Below are 15,606 nucleotides of genomic sequence, written 5' to 3'. Positions count from 1 at the left end.
AAATTAAGCAAAAAACTTTTACTAGACACTTTTATGAAATTACAAAGCAACTTAGGCTCTTTGGAGGTAGTTTGGTGATTTTTTTGTTTCCCTCTGCAGGCACAAGAATACCTTCTAAATCATAGATATTAAAATCAGGCTTGTTTTAAATGGTGTTTTATAGAGGCAAGTGTAATAGACTATCAACAGGGTTAATGATGATCTGGGAGGGTTTCTGGGAAAACATTTGTGAAGAAATGTGTGTGCACACGATTTTAATGGGCAAGGGAGGACTGACTTCAGCTACCCAGGAGCAGCAGTGCAGGGTGTGAGGCATCTGAGGATTTAGATATGGAGTTTTGGAAAGGCAAATGAAGAGTGAGCCTACTATGGGAGAGACCACACCTGCGTGTAGTGACTGTCTCCAGTGCTATATGAGTGGAAGGCACACAGTGGTCTCCCACACTGGGGCACGGTGCTCAGTGGGCCATGCCAGGCCTTATCCTCTGTGAGGGCTGTGATCTTTGTGTAAGAAGTTGAGCCTTGCTCCAATATGATGATGATTTTTTTAAGAGAAAAGTGATGTAAATTTTGAAAAGATGTGGCTATGACATCTGTGTAAGCAGGAACCTGCGAGATGGAAATGATAATGAACTATAGGGTATATGACATAAACCAGCTCTGTTTTGTTTTTAACCACATGCAACACAGTGCTCTCATGGTTCAACAAGAAGCCATTACACAAAGCCTTTGATTCTCATGAACACAGAGATAGTGGAGCATCTCTTCTCCTCTTACAAAACACCAAGCAAGTTTGAAGAAATACTGTATCAGTTTACCACCTGGGAATTTTTAGAGCTAATATACAGAGGCATCTTCTGCCTTCTTACTTTCATGATCCACTTACTGCAGACTTGGTAAGATTTTTCTTTTTTCAGTAGGACATTATGTTGATCTGTAAATGTCATGCCTCTGCCACTAGCTAGGTGCAATACCATCTGAGCAGCTCATGGACCTACTGCTTCCACCTGCTGGCTGAAATGGTGGTGATGACCTGTCAATCAAGTGGGTTCAAGCAAGTAATCTTATGAAGAGATTTTACAAATAACTCCTGTCTGAGGTTTGGGGATAGAGCCTTCTCTTTGTGTGACAAATTTTCTCACTTTCTTCATGTTTTTTCATTAAATTTCATCTAATTAGATTCAATTTTAAAATGCAGTTTCTAAAGCAGGATGGCAATATGTAATCACAAGTGCACTTTTAGCAAAAGAAGGACAGCAACCCTCTTTGAAAATAAGAAGATGAACAAATTAACCCACTGATGTTCTAGTGCTGCTGCCTACTCATCGCTTCTGGAGCTCACTCAGGGACAGAAAGCGCAGACAGACCCTTTCCTCCTAGAGCTATTGCAGATACTGCATGGCATGCCTGAGGACTGGGAGAAGGACAACCCCTTGTATTGGGAATATACCCAGCAATTTCCCCAAGGAGAGAAAAGGGCAGGGGTGGGGTGAACCCAGAGCTGGACATAGCCCTGGATACTTCAGTGTCCATGGGTACAGAAGACAGGCTGGACGTGAGTGAACGGATCTCATTAGCACAGGTTGTAGGTTTGAGACTAGGGCTAGAATTCAGGGGAGAGTGGGCATGGGATTCAAGTTAAAGCTGGAATCTGCAGAGCCTGCAGGGCTAGAAGAAAGCTGAGGACTTACATGAAGGCAAATGTTGTTTGCTCGGTATGACTAATGCCAGAGTTAGTGTCGGAGTTACTGTTAGGATTTGGGAATTGGAGTGCTCTAGAGCTTAGTTCCTTATTTGAATCTCACCAGGCTTTCAGTGCTGTGGGTTGGCTCCAGCAGAAGTAAATCTTTTTTGATTGGTTTTGTTACTACCAGGCTATGATTAAGTCTAAGTTTAAGATAACAAGGTTTCTGAGATCCTGTTTTATAGAGTTTCGTTTCTTGCTGTGTTGTCAAAGCATGTGGAGTAGATTAGCAGCTGGTTCTATGGAGGTGAATGGTTTATATTGTAGGTTTTGGAGTCAGTAGGCTTTTAAAGGTCTTTGGAGTTGCCCCTTAGGTTCTTTGAAGAATCAACTGTTCAGCATATTTTAAGAGTGCGTAGCAGCATTAATTTTCTTCTGCTGCTTGCAAATGTACATCCTCATTTTTCTACCAAAGGAAGAAGAGAAGGTTTCTGAAGGAATATTGTGGTGCTGCTACACTTCCTCCTGCTCCAGGCAGTCATTGCTGACTGCCAGAGGTTCAGTCTAGCTTGCTAATAACAAATGCAAAAAAGGAGCAAATGATTCATGAATCACACAAGGTTACAGTTATACTGCAGAATAAAACAGGGACAGATTATTAGTGCATGAGTAGGTCCTACAGATGTCCATACTGACATGCTTCTTAGCATGTCATTGTCCTGTATCGATTAGTTGACCCCCAGGCATGGTCTGGGCACAGTTAAGGAGCTGAACATGCACCATGACCATACACAGGTTGGATATGGCCATACTCTTTGGGAAGGTGATTTAATTTCAGTGACAAGAGGTGTTCTGTACCACTTGGCCTCAGAGCCAGAGAAGAGTCACTTGCCTAAATTATTGAGTAATACACAGCAAGCCAAATTGACTCAGGGACAAACAAACCAGTAACTGGGTCTGAAGGGTCAGCCTGAGGAAGAGCTTAATGGGGAGGGAATTCTTGCATCAGTTGCGAAGATGCTGCTCATCTGCAAACATTGTTTTCTATTCTGTCTTTTAAAGGATTTGTTTGGAAGCAAAACTCTCCAGTTTCATTTGTTGTTTCTGTTTGTGATAGTGGGTACTCAGTAGCACTTGCAGGTATGCTGCAGCAGATTACCATGCTGCCAGTAGTTTTCATGCAGCATTACTGTTCTGTGGTCAGAAATGGTTGATTACACAGGAGAAGGAAGTGCAGAGCAGTTGTTGGATATTTAGATAATTCTAGATGGAATATGAGTCTCATTGCATTTGACTTAAAAGCAACCTCCTTCCCTGCCCAAAAAACAAAATCCCACCTCTGAAAATATTACAGCTGCCTTCCATGGTAATTTTTTTAGTGTTTTTTATAGGCTCAAGAGATCTCAGACAGTGCTCAGATAGCACTTCATCCATTCGGAGAGAGGTGACACTTCATCTTTCACTAAGATACTTCAGGCTCATTCTCATACCAAATCCATTTTCATTCCTGCTGTATGAACCTGCAACATAGGTTATGCAATTAGGAGGAAAGTGTTTGCAGAACGATAAGGAAAACCTGATAAATGAAATCTGCTATACACTGTCAGTCACGCTGATGCTATTCCAATAAACACAAACATGTTTTTGTGTTCCCAGTTTAAAGAGACAGAGTAAAATAATTTATGGGCAAAATTGTCTTTCCTTCCTTGCAGCGTTTATATGTATATAATACTGTATGCACCAGAAATATGTTAAAGGAGCATTACTGACATGAAGCAGAGTGCTAAAAAGGCAATACTATTGTTAGCATCATAGTTATAGCATTATGGTTAACAGGCTTTTTGTTCAGTAACTGGGCCCCTCTCTGTGAATGCGCTATATACAGTCTTTATGCAATTAGGGGCAATTTTTAGGGTGAATGTTTGGTTTTAGGAAGGGGTTTTGCTTTCAAGGCAAATGCAGTTAGATTTATACAACATCTGTTATTATCTAAGTGGAGCCTTGTCTTCCAAAGGAGACTTGTCTTATAGAGTGCACAGATTGGGCAGCCTTCAATTTAGGAGTGGATGAAAAATATTTTTCCAAGTGTTGCCCTATAATTTTTTCCTTTTTTTTTTTTTTTTCCTGTACACTATTCAAACCTTGCTTGGAAGACAAAATCAGTCATTTCCTTGTGAGAATTGTTATTCTGCTCTTTCACTGTAGTTTCTGAGTGCCTCAGAAATATTAATGTATTGTTAGCAGTTCTGAGGAGGTGGTGTGATATCTCCACTTTATAAATCAGGATTGAAGGCTGGTGGGTTGAAGCACAGGTCCAGGAATGTTTGCTAATTTGGGGGCTCCATTCAATGACCTGATTTCTTGGCCTAATGCTTTTCATGTGACCAAGGCACGTTCTCTGTTGTTGATTTCAGTGGCATTAGTGAGTGCTCAGGAGGTTTGCAATTTAGGCCTTAGGGCTTGAAACTGAAGACCAAAGATGTAAGGAATACTTATTTGGTGACCAACTGAGTCAAGACTTAGTGTAAAGTGCTTCCCTAGCAGCACATAAGAATTGTGGAGCAGAGGTTAGCACACAGTACTTTCTCCAAGAATGACAATCATTTCCAGTTGTCTGGAGCCTCTTTCTTCTGCTTCCACTATGCCTTGAAAACCTGTAACAAACAAGGCAGCACTCCAGTGAGTGATGGTCTCTGTAGCTGCACTCCTGATCCTCAGCACAGATACCTACTGACAAGTTAGAAATCAGATCATTTATTTAAAGAGGATATTCAGAGAAAGGAGTCCAAACCACTTCAGCTTTGACAACCTGGCCCAAGTGTTTCTTGTTATTGCATGAAATAGAATAGTTTTTGTATACATTAAAAAAACGCCCATATTTTATCTTACAGTAGTCATCTGATGAGAGTACCTGAGTCAGTCTCTTCCTTCAGCTTGATATCCTGATACATATTCTTCTACTTGAAAACAGCTCATCTTTGCACAGAACTGGTCTGTGGTGTCATCTCAGTGACATCAGTTTACTACACTGAGAATGTAAAACTATCCCATTAGCCTGTTTGCAATATAGAATAGGCTTCTGCATTTTACAGGCTTATGCAGTATAGCAAGATTCTGGCAAGTGTAAAGGAAAAAGGTGTTAAGGAGAGCTGGCAGCTCCTTAAAGAAAAGATATTAAGTGCAAACTCTTCCAGTAAGGAGGCAAGTTAAGGAAGTGCAGTAGAAGACCAGTGTAGGTAAATTGTCAGCTCTTCACAGCCCCGAAGAGAAGTTTGTTTGTTTGTTTGTTTTTTTCAGAGTGGGGAAGTAGGTCAGATTTCCAAGAAAAAGGATTAAAAAAAACAGCACATAGGGACAATAAAATCAGAAGTCTTGAAGCACAAAATGAGTTGAAAGCATCCAGGTGTTTAATAGGTTGAAAGAACTCATTTTTCATGTACATTAGTAATGAACGAAAGACTGAAAGAAAATGGTGATCAACAGATATCATTGGGAAGGCCAAAGTGTCTTTGGTTCGCTCGGGTCTCTCCCAATAAAGTGAATGCTGCTGCTACTGATAACATGGAGGACTCTACAGCCACTGCTACCTTGGGCAGGTAGGCAGGGGCCTGGGGGACAGAAAATCTAGTGTGTGCAAATAAGTGTCTCTGTACAGCCCAATATCTACAGAAGCGTGTGCTTTCCACCTCCACTTACCATAATTAGGATGGTTTGTCTAGAGAACATGGCTGTACAATACCTGAAATACTGACTGAAGGTGACTTGGGAAGTGTTTGGGATCAGTCCACTGTCAGAAGGGAAGCATGAGCTGAGAGTGTCCCAGAGGTGGCTTATTTGCAAGTGCTGTTCTGTACTTTTGTTACTGGGTTAGATGACGGCACTGAGTGTGATAACAATTTATACAGAAGGCACTAAGCTGCTAAGGATGAAAGATGCTATGAAAGGGCTACAATTCAAAGTGGTCATGATCAGGTGTAGAAGAAATCATGAAAAGAATGGTCACAGTTCAACCAGGACATGTTCTATCTATGACTCTTAGGAGTCACTTTAATGATAAAGGCTGGGAAACAGCTTCCTAGGGACTAATAATTCAGCAAAAAGTCTGAGAGTTGCAGAGAATCACAAGCAAGTACCTGAGTCAACATTGTCATATTGTGGTGTGTAGTATTTTGGGGTGAATAGAGAGGGATATAGCCTGCAGAACAAAAGAAAAAAAAAATCCTCCTTGGCTGAAGTACCGTGTTGAGTCACAGGGACTATACCTTGAGAAAGATGTAAATTAACTAGACTATGCAGAGGGACAGCAACAAGACTGAACAAATGATCCCAGATAATATGCCTGATACATATGCATTGAGCGAATTGGTGTTATTTGGGCTAGATGGCATCAATATGATTAGTTGTTATTGTAGCCTTCTGCATAGGTGTGCTGCTGGAAAGAGAAGAGAATAACCTGTGCTCTGTGCCTGTGTTAGCATAAAGTCTAAAGACCATAATTTCCAGCAAGGGAGAACCTGCTACCATCGTAAAATTAGTCCAATACTGAAAGACTTTGCGTGGGGATGGTATTGAATCTCCATATTTGGAGTCATTCAAGAACAATTAGGAAACATCCTCTGGCAATAACTGAAATTGTATCAGATTCTACTATGCGGCTGGGCATCTCCTGACACCTCTTCCAGGTGTATTTGTGTTGTTTTCTGACACACTTCCTCTTTCATCTTTTTTATCCTTTCAGTCTTTGGTGAGTATCACACTTTTCTGGATAGAGATTTTAGTAGTTGAAAGGGGGATTGAAATTTAGCAAATCTGTAGCCGCCTTCTTGGTACAGAACTTCATGGGGCAGTGCTTTAAACTACTGTGTTTGACTATTGGCTGAAGCTCTAAGAGTCTCAGGCCACAACTTCTTAGTGCGAGTGCATCTTATAGATAGAGTGAGGACTAGGAATTGCTTTCTAATCAGCGTATTTTCTGAAGACTTTTAAAATGTGTGTAACAGGCTGACATACCAGCTGTCACCAGAAATCGTGTCCCCTACTGACACTCACGTGCAGTGCGTCGGCACTCATGTTGCACAGAGAGGAAGTGTTGACAGGTCCTCTTGCTAGTCACCTTAGAAAGGCAGGAAAGAAGCCAGGGTTCAGCAAAGGAGAACTGGCAATCTCAGGAGAACACCAGGAATGGCAGAACCAGAACAGTCTGAGCAAGGAGTTACTGGACTGGCCCTGGCATTTTTTTGCAAGTGCAAGAGGAAATGTATGCAGGAAAAGAGGAATTTTCTCTAGCCTCAGCCATGTTTAGCTTGGTGGTTGGGACTGACTCAAACCTCTCTCATTGTAGGACAGTATTGTGGGACAATGGCATTCATGACCAGTCTTTCCAAGTTTCAGAGTCTCAAGTAGCTCTACTTGCATTTGTGTTAAAACTGAATCATGTTTTCTTTTGACTTAGAAGCCGAATTTGGTTTCCAAGCCAATGCTTGACAGCATCCTTTGTCTTCGTGATGACAGATGGAAGTATGTCCGGAGCCTCCTGACCCCAGCCTTTAGCGATACCAAACTGAAAGAGGTGAGATGTATGCTGTGTTGCTTTCCTAATTTAGAAGACAAAATTGTTTTCTTTCATACAAGCATCTACTTCATGTAGCTCTGTATTAAGAACACGTAAAAAACTGCTACTTTGTGCGAGTTTATTTAGACCTGAAGAGCACATGCAGTTGGGCATACATATAGAGTGGTCCAAGTCATACATTGGTGAAAACCAGAATAGATCGTCTGAGAGTATGATCCTCTGTCTTTATATAAACCAGTTTGTCCATAAAAGTGAAGCAAACTCAAAAAGGAGCCTTACACCTTCCTACCCCCCCACCCTGTTAGGAGTAAGCTAAAGTACAGGAAAGGTTATTGCTCCCAGTTGGAACATAGCTTTTTGTGATTTGCAGAGTCAGCAGCTCTCACGTTAACACGGGAACTGCTGTCAGTCTATTTTCATTTCTCTGTCTCCTTCCCCCCTCCTCCTTTTATTCTTTAATCCTTTCATATAATAAAATAAGTCACTGGAACATAATGTCGTTGCCAGATAAATACCTCTGACTGAAAATAAATGTCTATGCGCTGACCTGCTGCTAATTTCCTATAAATGTCTCAGCATTTACTTAGCCATGGGAACCCATTACCCAGTAACAAAGTCCTATTCCAGTGACACGATACCTCTTAATTAAACGCAGTTAAATGATTGACTGCTTAAAGTCTTCTTTCGGGGGGAGGTTGGGGAGGAGGAGGGAGAAACCCCAACAACAGCAAAAAAAACACCTCTTCCTTTATGTATTTTATTCTGAAAGGGAGCCATGCCTCACTCTGGTGCCCAGTCCTGGGTTGTAAAATTTTCCACTGGGCAGACGCTTGTGTTGTCTTGACATGCCGCTGTCGAAATCCACAGTAACATCTAAATGTGTCTGGCTCTCCCAGCTCTATAGACAGCGGTCGCTTAGCAACGCCGGCTGTCACCTCCTTATTATGGTAAATTCTAATTGGCTGCCAGCCTGGCAGAGATGCTGATTAATCACGACTGACAATGCCATTGGTTATGCGCCTCGACATTTGCTCTGTCACCGGCTCCATCGTGAAATTTTTGCGAGGCGAGGATGTTTAAATATGCAAGCGATTAGTTGCTCATGGCGTGGTGGGGAGAATTTTGCATTTTCCTAGCAGAAATTAATCTGCCTTACTGCAGGTCATCAGCTCTTGGCTGGCGGACTAACAAAAGATAAAGCTGCGCTCCCCTCGATTTGCGGAGAGCAACCTCTGCCGGCACCAGCCAGGCAGGCTGGATGGAGCAGAGCGGTGAGGGCGAGCAGGTGGAGGCCTCGTGCTTTGGGGCTGGGCAGCCATAGGTTTCTGCAGGTTTTGACCTATTAAACCAAAGTGGGAGGAGAAGTCATGGTGCTCACTTTGCACTGCTTGGTGGCAGAGCTGCGATGCAGGAGTAGTGGTAGGAGGTAAAATAGAGAGCTGGAGAGTGCCTGGCAGCTGTCTTCCATGCAAAAATTGAGACCTTTATTTTTAGCCTGATAATCAGCTTTTCCTGTGCTGCCTCTTCCAAATTCTGTGGAAGGGGAGTGATTGTGTGTGGGCTCAGGTGACCTGGAAGTGGTCACTTTCTCCTCCAAGTCTACAGAAAGCGGGAAAACGAGGCATGAGGAAGGTCTCTCTGAAAGGCCCAACTTTGTTCCTCTGTCCCATGTCTCCACCAGAAGACCGTCCATCCTTACACAGAGATGCTTGCAGTAACTCTATGTGAGACTGAGAAACTCTTTTGAATGAATGCACTCCTCAGCCTTGCATTTCATTTTCTACCCAAGTACTTGAACTGTCTTGGGATTTCAAGTTAATACAACTTAAGTCCTTGCCCATGTGCTTCTTTTGCTCTTGCTTAATTTAGAAGCCATACCAAACCTTCTCAAAGGAAATTAATGCTCATTAATTATGATCTCACTTTCTAACTCTCCCATATTTCACATTCTCTCAGAACCTTTACAGCAGCATGGAAATAAAAATACTATATTCTAGTATTGGTCATACTACAGAGTATTTAGAGTTATGTACAAGACATCCTGGTTTTAATAAGCTCTTCCTCTCTACCTCAAAGGAGTTACAAATAAGATAGTTTTGGTATTTATTGCCAAGAACCTGGATATGTTGTTTTATACATATTTATAAATTCTGCTAGACACGTTCCTCATTTCTTCTCCTAAGACATTGATTCCTTTCTCACAGAGATCTGAGCTCTGACAAATTCCCACACTAAAATCTTCTTCTGTGTGCACTCTGGATGTCTGCCTTGCCTTCATTCCCCTATGCAAACTGTCCAGTGATGCTGGAGAGACTGCAGACCTCCCGAATGGCTTTGGACAGTGGTTCCCCTTGATGAGCCGCTCCAAACACAGACTTTGTCTGGACGCTCTGAGAGAACTGGCAACAATTAGCCTGTGACAGAGCAATAAATGTTAACAACTCCTTGTGCTTCCCGTAGCAATTGCTTCAGATAGAAGATGCACAGAGGGCTGGAGAGTTGAGTGTAGGTTCCTGATATCTCCATTTTGGAAACACAAGAATCTACTACTAGGCCAAAGGACAGCTTCAACACTAGCAATAACAAAAAGCTGATCATCCACTCTTTGGCCTGGCTTCTGGAGGGCAAAATCCAAGACAGAGCTAAATTATGTTGCTAAGGTTTGACCTGCAATGCCCCACAGAGGCAGCTAGCTGCTGTGGCTGGGGACAGAGGTGTACTTTGCCCATGTCTCTCCATGGAAGCGGTGTAGTGTCACTGAGAAGTTCAGTAAACTTGAGGAATTTCTCCTCAGTTTGGCAAAAATCTCCAACAGCCAGTCACCAAAAGAGGGAAAATTGATCCCAGAAATTTTGTAGTTTGCACAGTTACGAGCATTTAACTGAAACTAGAGGTTATGGAGCTGCTGGGTAGCCAGTGTAGTGATTGCTGGGTGTACACAGAGAGCTGTTTTCCTAACATTTTTCAAGATTTTCTGGCACCTTCTCTATCTTTCTCTCTCTGTCTCCTCAATTTGTCTTTAAAAGCTGTGCATCGTTTCACTATTGCTTTTATGGATTTCTACACATTGTATGTTCTCCCTTTTTATTTTTCTATTTCTAACAAGTATGTAAAGATTAGTAAAGCAGTCCATTCCAACCAAGGAAGGTTTGGCTCCACATAACATTACATTCAAATACTGCAATGGTGAGCATAGCATAAATCAGTGGACCTCTAAGCTTTATCCTACAGTAAGATTTGGTAGCATCTCAAAAGAGATTCACAGTATCACAGTATCACAGTATGTTTGGGATTGGAAGGGACCTCAAAAGATCATCTAGTCCAATCCCCCTGCTGGAGCAGGAACGCCTAGGTGAGGTCGCACAGGAATGTGTCCAGGCGGGCTTTGAATATCTCCAGGGAAGGAGACTCCACAACCTCCCTGGGTAGCCTGTTCCAGTGCTCTGTTACCCTCACTGAGAAGAAGTTCTTTCTCAAATTTAAGTGGAACCTCTTGTGTTCCAGCTTGATCCCATTGCCCCTTGTCCTATCATTGTTTGCCACTGAGAAGAGCCTGACTCCATCCTCATGGCACTCACCCTTTATATATTTATAAACATTAATAAGGTCACCCCTCAGTCTCCTCTTCTCCAAACTAAAGAGCCCCAGCTCCCTCAGCCTTTCTTCGTAAGGGAGATGCTCCACTTCTTTAATCATCTTTGTTGCCCTATGCTGGACCCTCTCCAGCAGTTCCCTGTCCTTCTTGAACTGAGGGGCCCAGAACTGGACACAATATTCCAGATGGGGTCTCACCAGGGTGGAGTAGAGGGGAAGGAGGACCTCTCTCGATCTACTGACCACCCCCCTTGTAATACACCCAAGGATGCCACTACAGTTGGTAGCAGATCTGATAATTAGCTCTTTCCAGTGTGATCTGTGAATTGGACCTCATGGTGCCATTGCTATGGGAGCATTAAGAATGAGAAATGAGAGACAGGAGGCAGGAGACCCAAGAAGTTTCACTTGCAGCTTTGCCATTGACTGCCTCTGGGTGATCTGGCAGAAGCTACGTAAATTCTCTGTGCATGTAATGGCTTTCATCTGTTAAACAGGAATAATACCATCCACTGAATGTTGATCCAAGATGTAATTCATGAGGAACTGGTGAAGTAAAATACCTGGAGGCCCTTAAGTAAAAGATGCATTTCACTGTGTTCCTGTCATGCTCTCCTCAGTTATTATGTAATGAAACAAGCTGATATATTAGTGATCTTGCTGTACCAATCTTGATTCTCTATTTAGTATTTCTTATTTTGTTCCTTTTCTTTTTGCTGCGGTGCCTGTGATGATCCTGCTGTTCTGGACCCCTTGTCAGACTTGATAAATAGCTTTGCTCTCTTTTACAGCCAACACCAGCAGAAAACCTATTGATTTTTATTTATTCTGATGGTGCTGCAGTAGTCTTGTCATCTCCTATCAGTATGCCAGGAATCCCTCTCCTCCATTAACCAACCATTAAAACAAAACAGAACACAAAAATTAAAGAAGAGAGCAGAACATAATGTAGCATTGTCCTAAATAACTTGCAAAGTCGAGTTTGTGTTGAGGCATTTTCTTTCAAACTAAGTGAGACACAAAGCAGAACTTGTGACAACATGGCAGAACAGTGCAGGAAAATCCTCTAGTGTCACTCTCGGGCACGCAGATTTTCCAGACCTCACTAGGACATAAGATCTGACAGTCCAACCATTGAGGTTTCCTTGATTTGCTCTTACTCTGCTTGTGCATGATGTTCAGAGGCATTTTGGAAGGGTCTTTGGAAACTGCAATTGGCACTCAGCAAAGCAAGTATGCTTACCTGAGACAAAGCAGATAATTAACGTAGAAGCTGGTATGTGAACTGTGGATGTCCTTGAGCCACAAGTCAGTGTCTGGTTGAGTTGGTCCTTTTGTTAAGTTGTGCCTATGAATAAATAGCAGGACCCTACCGTGAGCTGATGGAAACAAATCCTCTCACAAACATCTTCCTGACACTCCACTCTTTCCCTGGTTTTAGTCAGGAACTTGAAATCTGGTACAGAAGCAGTTCTTATGTTAGAGATGTGTCCTTTTTCCTTCTCCTTCCCTTGATATTTCATCCGAGTTGTGGGATAAGAGGCCCAACGGGACCTCTGCATATTGTATGTGAACAGTAATATCTCCAGTGTGTCTATCTAGAGTGAATATGTTCCAGCCTTCTACTTTATAGTTTGGGTGCTAATGGTAGGGAAATAATAATAGTGAATACTGAGGACCACATCTAACTAGAGGAACGTGACTCTGATGCCTTTGAACAGAGCAAACATCCCCATGCACTGTACATACTGAGAATCAGAAACTAATTGTTGTTGTGTGCCAAATAGCATGCTGGCAGGATTTATACAGCAAAGCCCCTGGCATCACGAAAACCCTAACCCCAAATGCTCTTCTTTGGCAGAAAGAAATAAATTTGGACTCTGGGCTACTCTTGCTATTAGATAACTGGCAGATCAAATATTTACAGGGACCATATTGTTTAGATTTTTCTTCATCCTGTTACTCTCAGCCAATCTGAACACAGAGCAGCTGGGGTTTGTTTACCCACTAAGAACTGAAACTCAGGCAGGTTATGCAGCTTTTATGTTCTGACTGGTAAATGAGAATGTATAAGAAGTTAGTGATACCCAGGGTGGTACGAATCAACATGTGTGGTTTTGTCCCTGTTTTCAAAGTTTGGTATAGTTCACCTCCCCCAACACTGTTTTTCTTGACAGCTGAACAAAGACTTTAAGTGTTAAGGGACTTGAGAAAGTTTCAGTCTGTGTTCTTTGCATTATAGTTAGCAATCTTGGACTAATTTGTGTCCCTCAGGGGAATAAAAACCCAAACCTAATCCAGGATTCCTGAGTAGATATCCCCCATAGCTTTCATATGCAAATAATTGTCTCATTGATATGGCTCTGTCCTATCATACTAACAATAAATCAGATCCATATGCCCCTCTCCCCTTTTGCATGGTTAGATTCACTAATAAAAATATCTTAAAACTAGAAATGAATTGCAATGGTATTTTGAAAAGCTGGTGGAATGTGAAAAGTGCAGAGGGGCTCTGAGATGCCCTGGCCAGACATATGCGCCCCTGCCATCTCTGCCAGCTGTTGGAAAGCAATAGCAACCAGCTGGGTGGTTGCAGATCTGGTGATGTGATGAAGAATAAAAGAGAAAATAAGGCAATAAAAGGAAAATACAAAATGATCACCATCTGTTTAGAAAACATACCTGTAAAAATATGGATTTTTGTTTTGTTCTCCTTGACTGATTCAGTTCATTGGAGGGGCTGGACCCAGAGACTTATAAAGCATTTCACCCTTGTTCAATCTGTTGAACAGAAACGTGTTAATTTTGTTGAACCATTTGAGAAGAAGCTCACTGCAGGAGACTTTCTTTAGAAAGCCAAAAGGGGAAGAAAACTGCCACATAACATGATATGCACCTCCCAAACGACATAACTGCTACTTTTGCCAAATACTTATCTGGCTTCAGAATTGTATTGAGAGACTGTGGCAAAGCCCAAATCAATTCGGCTTTGAAATGAAACAGTGGCAACCTGCTCTGTCCCATATAGGTACAGGACCTCAGGAGCAGCAAGACACATTCCTCAGACTTCTGCCTTTGGAAAACATGTTGGTTGCTCCCACATTGGCCTTCTGACTGCGTAGAGTCTTGCCCATGTGTTAGGGTGGCAACATGCCTGTGCACAAAGTGTTGTGCCAGTTTCTCAGAGGTGGAAGTGCCAAGCAAAATGGACTTGGCTGGGCAGGCTGCATAGCTCTCGGAGTGTGCTGAGAGGCTGCAGTAAGCCTTTTTAGGTAACGAGAATGTCAGAGGAGTAAGGCAAGTATGTTCTCATATTTGTTGACATCCATATGCTGAAGGAGGTTTTTCGGGAAGGAAAGGCAGGTTTCTGTGCATATATCTGCTGATGCTTGGCATCATTGTTGAGGGAAGACTGTGGTATCAAATTGCAGGCTATAAGTTTCTCTCAGCAGTCCATACAGAGAAAGAGCAATAGCAGATAATGCCTTTAGGGTCATGGCTGGATTGCTGCTACACACTTCCTCTGCCCTCACATAGTAGGTGTAATCAAGACAAGTGTCTCATGCCTTTCATATGCAAAAAGTTAAAGAGAGACTTCAATGAGGTCTCGATCATGTCCTGTGTCATGGTTTCCATGAAGTCCTAAAGAGGAGACTATTGCACTGTTCACTACAGCCAAGCTGTGGGTAAGTCTACCTGAACATCATGTGTTGGTGACAGGAAAGAACCATTAGATTAATAAATTCACATGAATGACCATTTAATGGCATCACTGCTCCATAAAAGCCTTTCCTCAGGTAGCAATAGCAGTTTGCCCACAGCAACGTGTAGTGGTATACATGGTGCTTTTCTAATGTACAGGTTAAATCCCTCAAATTGAGGGACAACAGGGTGGAAATTCTGGGCCTCTCATGCTAATATCTTTAATGGACTTTAGAACTATGGAAAATATTCCTTCTGCCCTGGAGCATGTGTAGCCTAAATGTAATATATTGTAAATATGGATTGTGATAAATCATCAACTGGAACAGGGAATGATTAAAAAGAGAATGTCTTTGCTTGATAGCTCTTTATGTATATAGTAAGGTAAGCAAGAACCAAAGGTCAGGTAAGCGACAGGGCCTCTCATGTTTAGGCCCAGAGCTGGAGAAAGGCATCCCTGTAATGTGTAGGTTTATTTTTAGCAGACAGTCCCAACATTTCATCTTAACTGTGCAAAAGTATTTGACCACACCAGCAGAGTATCCTGAGAGATCTGTCCTGTCTTTTGGATAAAAGTAATTTTATTTTTTTTCTTTTTAACGTTTTAATGTTTTTCACAATACAATGTGTTCCTTTCTAGATGACACCGCTAATAAACCAGGCCTGTGACGTCCTGCTGTGTAACTTGAAAGTCTATGCAGATTCTGGCAAAGCTTTTGATATCCAGAGGTATGTTCAACATGCCAGAAATTAGTAGCAGATTAAAAAAAAAAAAAGTCAATGGCAGCAGTTATTTTAAATATGTGCTTACTGTATAGAAGATTTTTTTTTTCCCCCTCCCTTTCTTTTACAAGTGGAGATCATAGTTTAATAGAAGATGTGTCTGATAGATGCTTTTTCTCCTGGGGGCAGCCATTGCATACTTGAAAAGTAATTTTGGAAAAGCATCTATTATATTTCTAGCTGTTGTTTAATGAAGTTTTAACAGCTGGAAGCAGAAAAGAAAGCTGCATCAGTCCCTGTCCAGTCCACTGTCTACAGCCTGCCAATAATG

The 15,606-nt window shown here is 42.0% G+C and overlaps 1 protein-coding gene across 5 annotated transcripts in view; it reads left to right on the top strand.

Annotated features, from left to right (window-relative positions):
* Nucleotides 1-15,606, top strand: part of TBXAS1 (thromboxane A synthase 1) — a 250,975-nt gene that overhangs the window by 139,472 nt on the left and 95,897 nt on the right. For all 5 annotated transcript variants that reach the window (XM_065852977.2, XM_071798152.1, XM_065852991.2 and 2 more), the window contains 2 exons: nucleotides 7,137-7,253; nucleotides 15,193-15,281. In XM_065852977.2, coding sequence (XP_065709049.2) covers nucleotides 7,137-7,253; nucleotides 15,193-15,281 — 206 coding nt within the window. The remainder of the gene's footprint in view (nucleotides 1-7,136; nucleotides 7,254-15,192; nucleotides 15,282-15,606) is intronic.

Source organism: Patagioenas fasciata, chromosome 1 (genome assembly GCF_037038585.1).
Source record: "Patagioenas fasciata isolate bPatFas1 chromosome 1, bPatFas1.hap1, whole genome shotgun sequence".
Classification (NCBI taxonomy): domain Eukaryota; kingdom Metazoa; phylum Chordata; class Aves; order Columbiformes; family Columbidae; genus Patagioenas; species Patagioenas fasciata.
The sequence above is the reverse complement of the archived record's forward strand: the minus strand, read 5'-3'. Positions and strand labels throughout refer to the sequence as shown.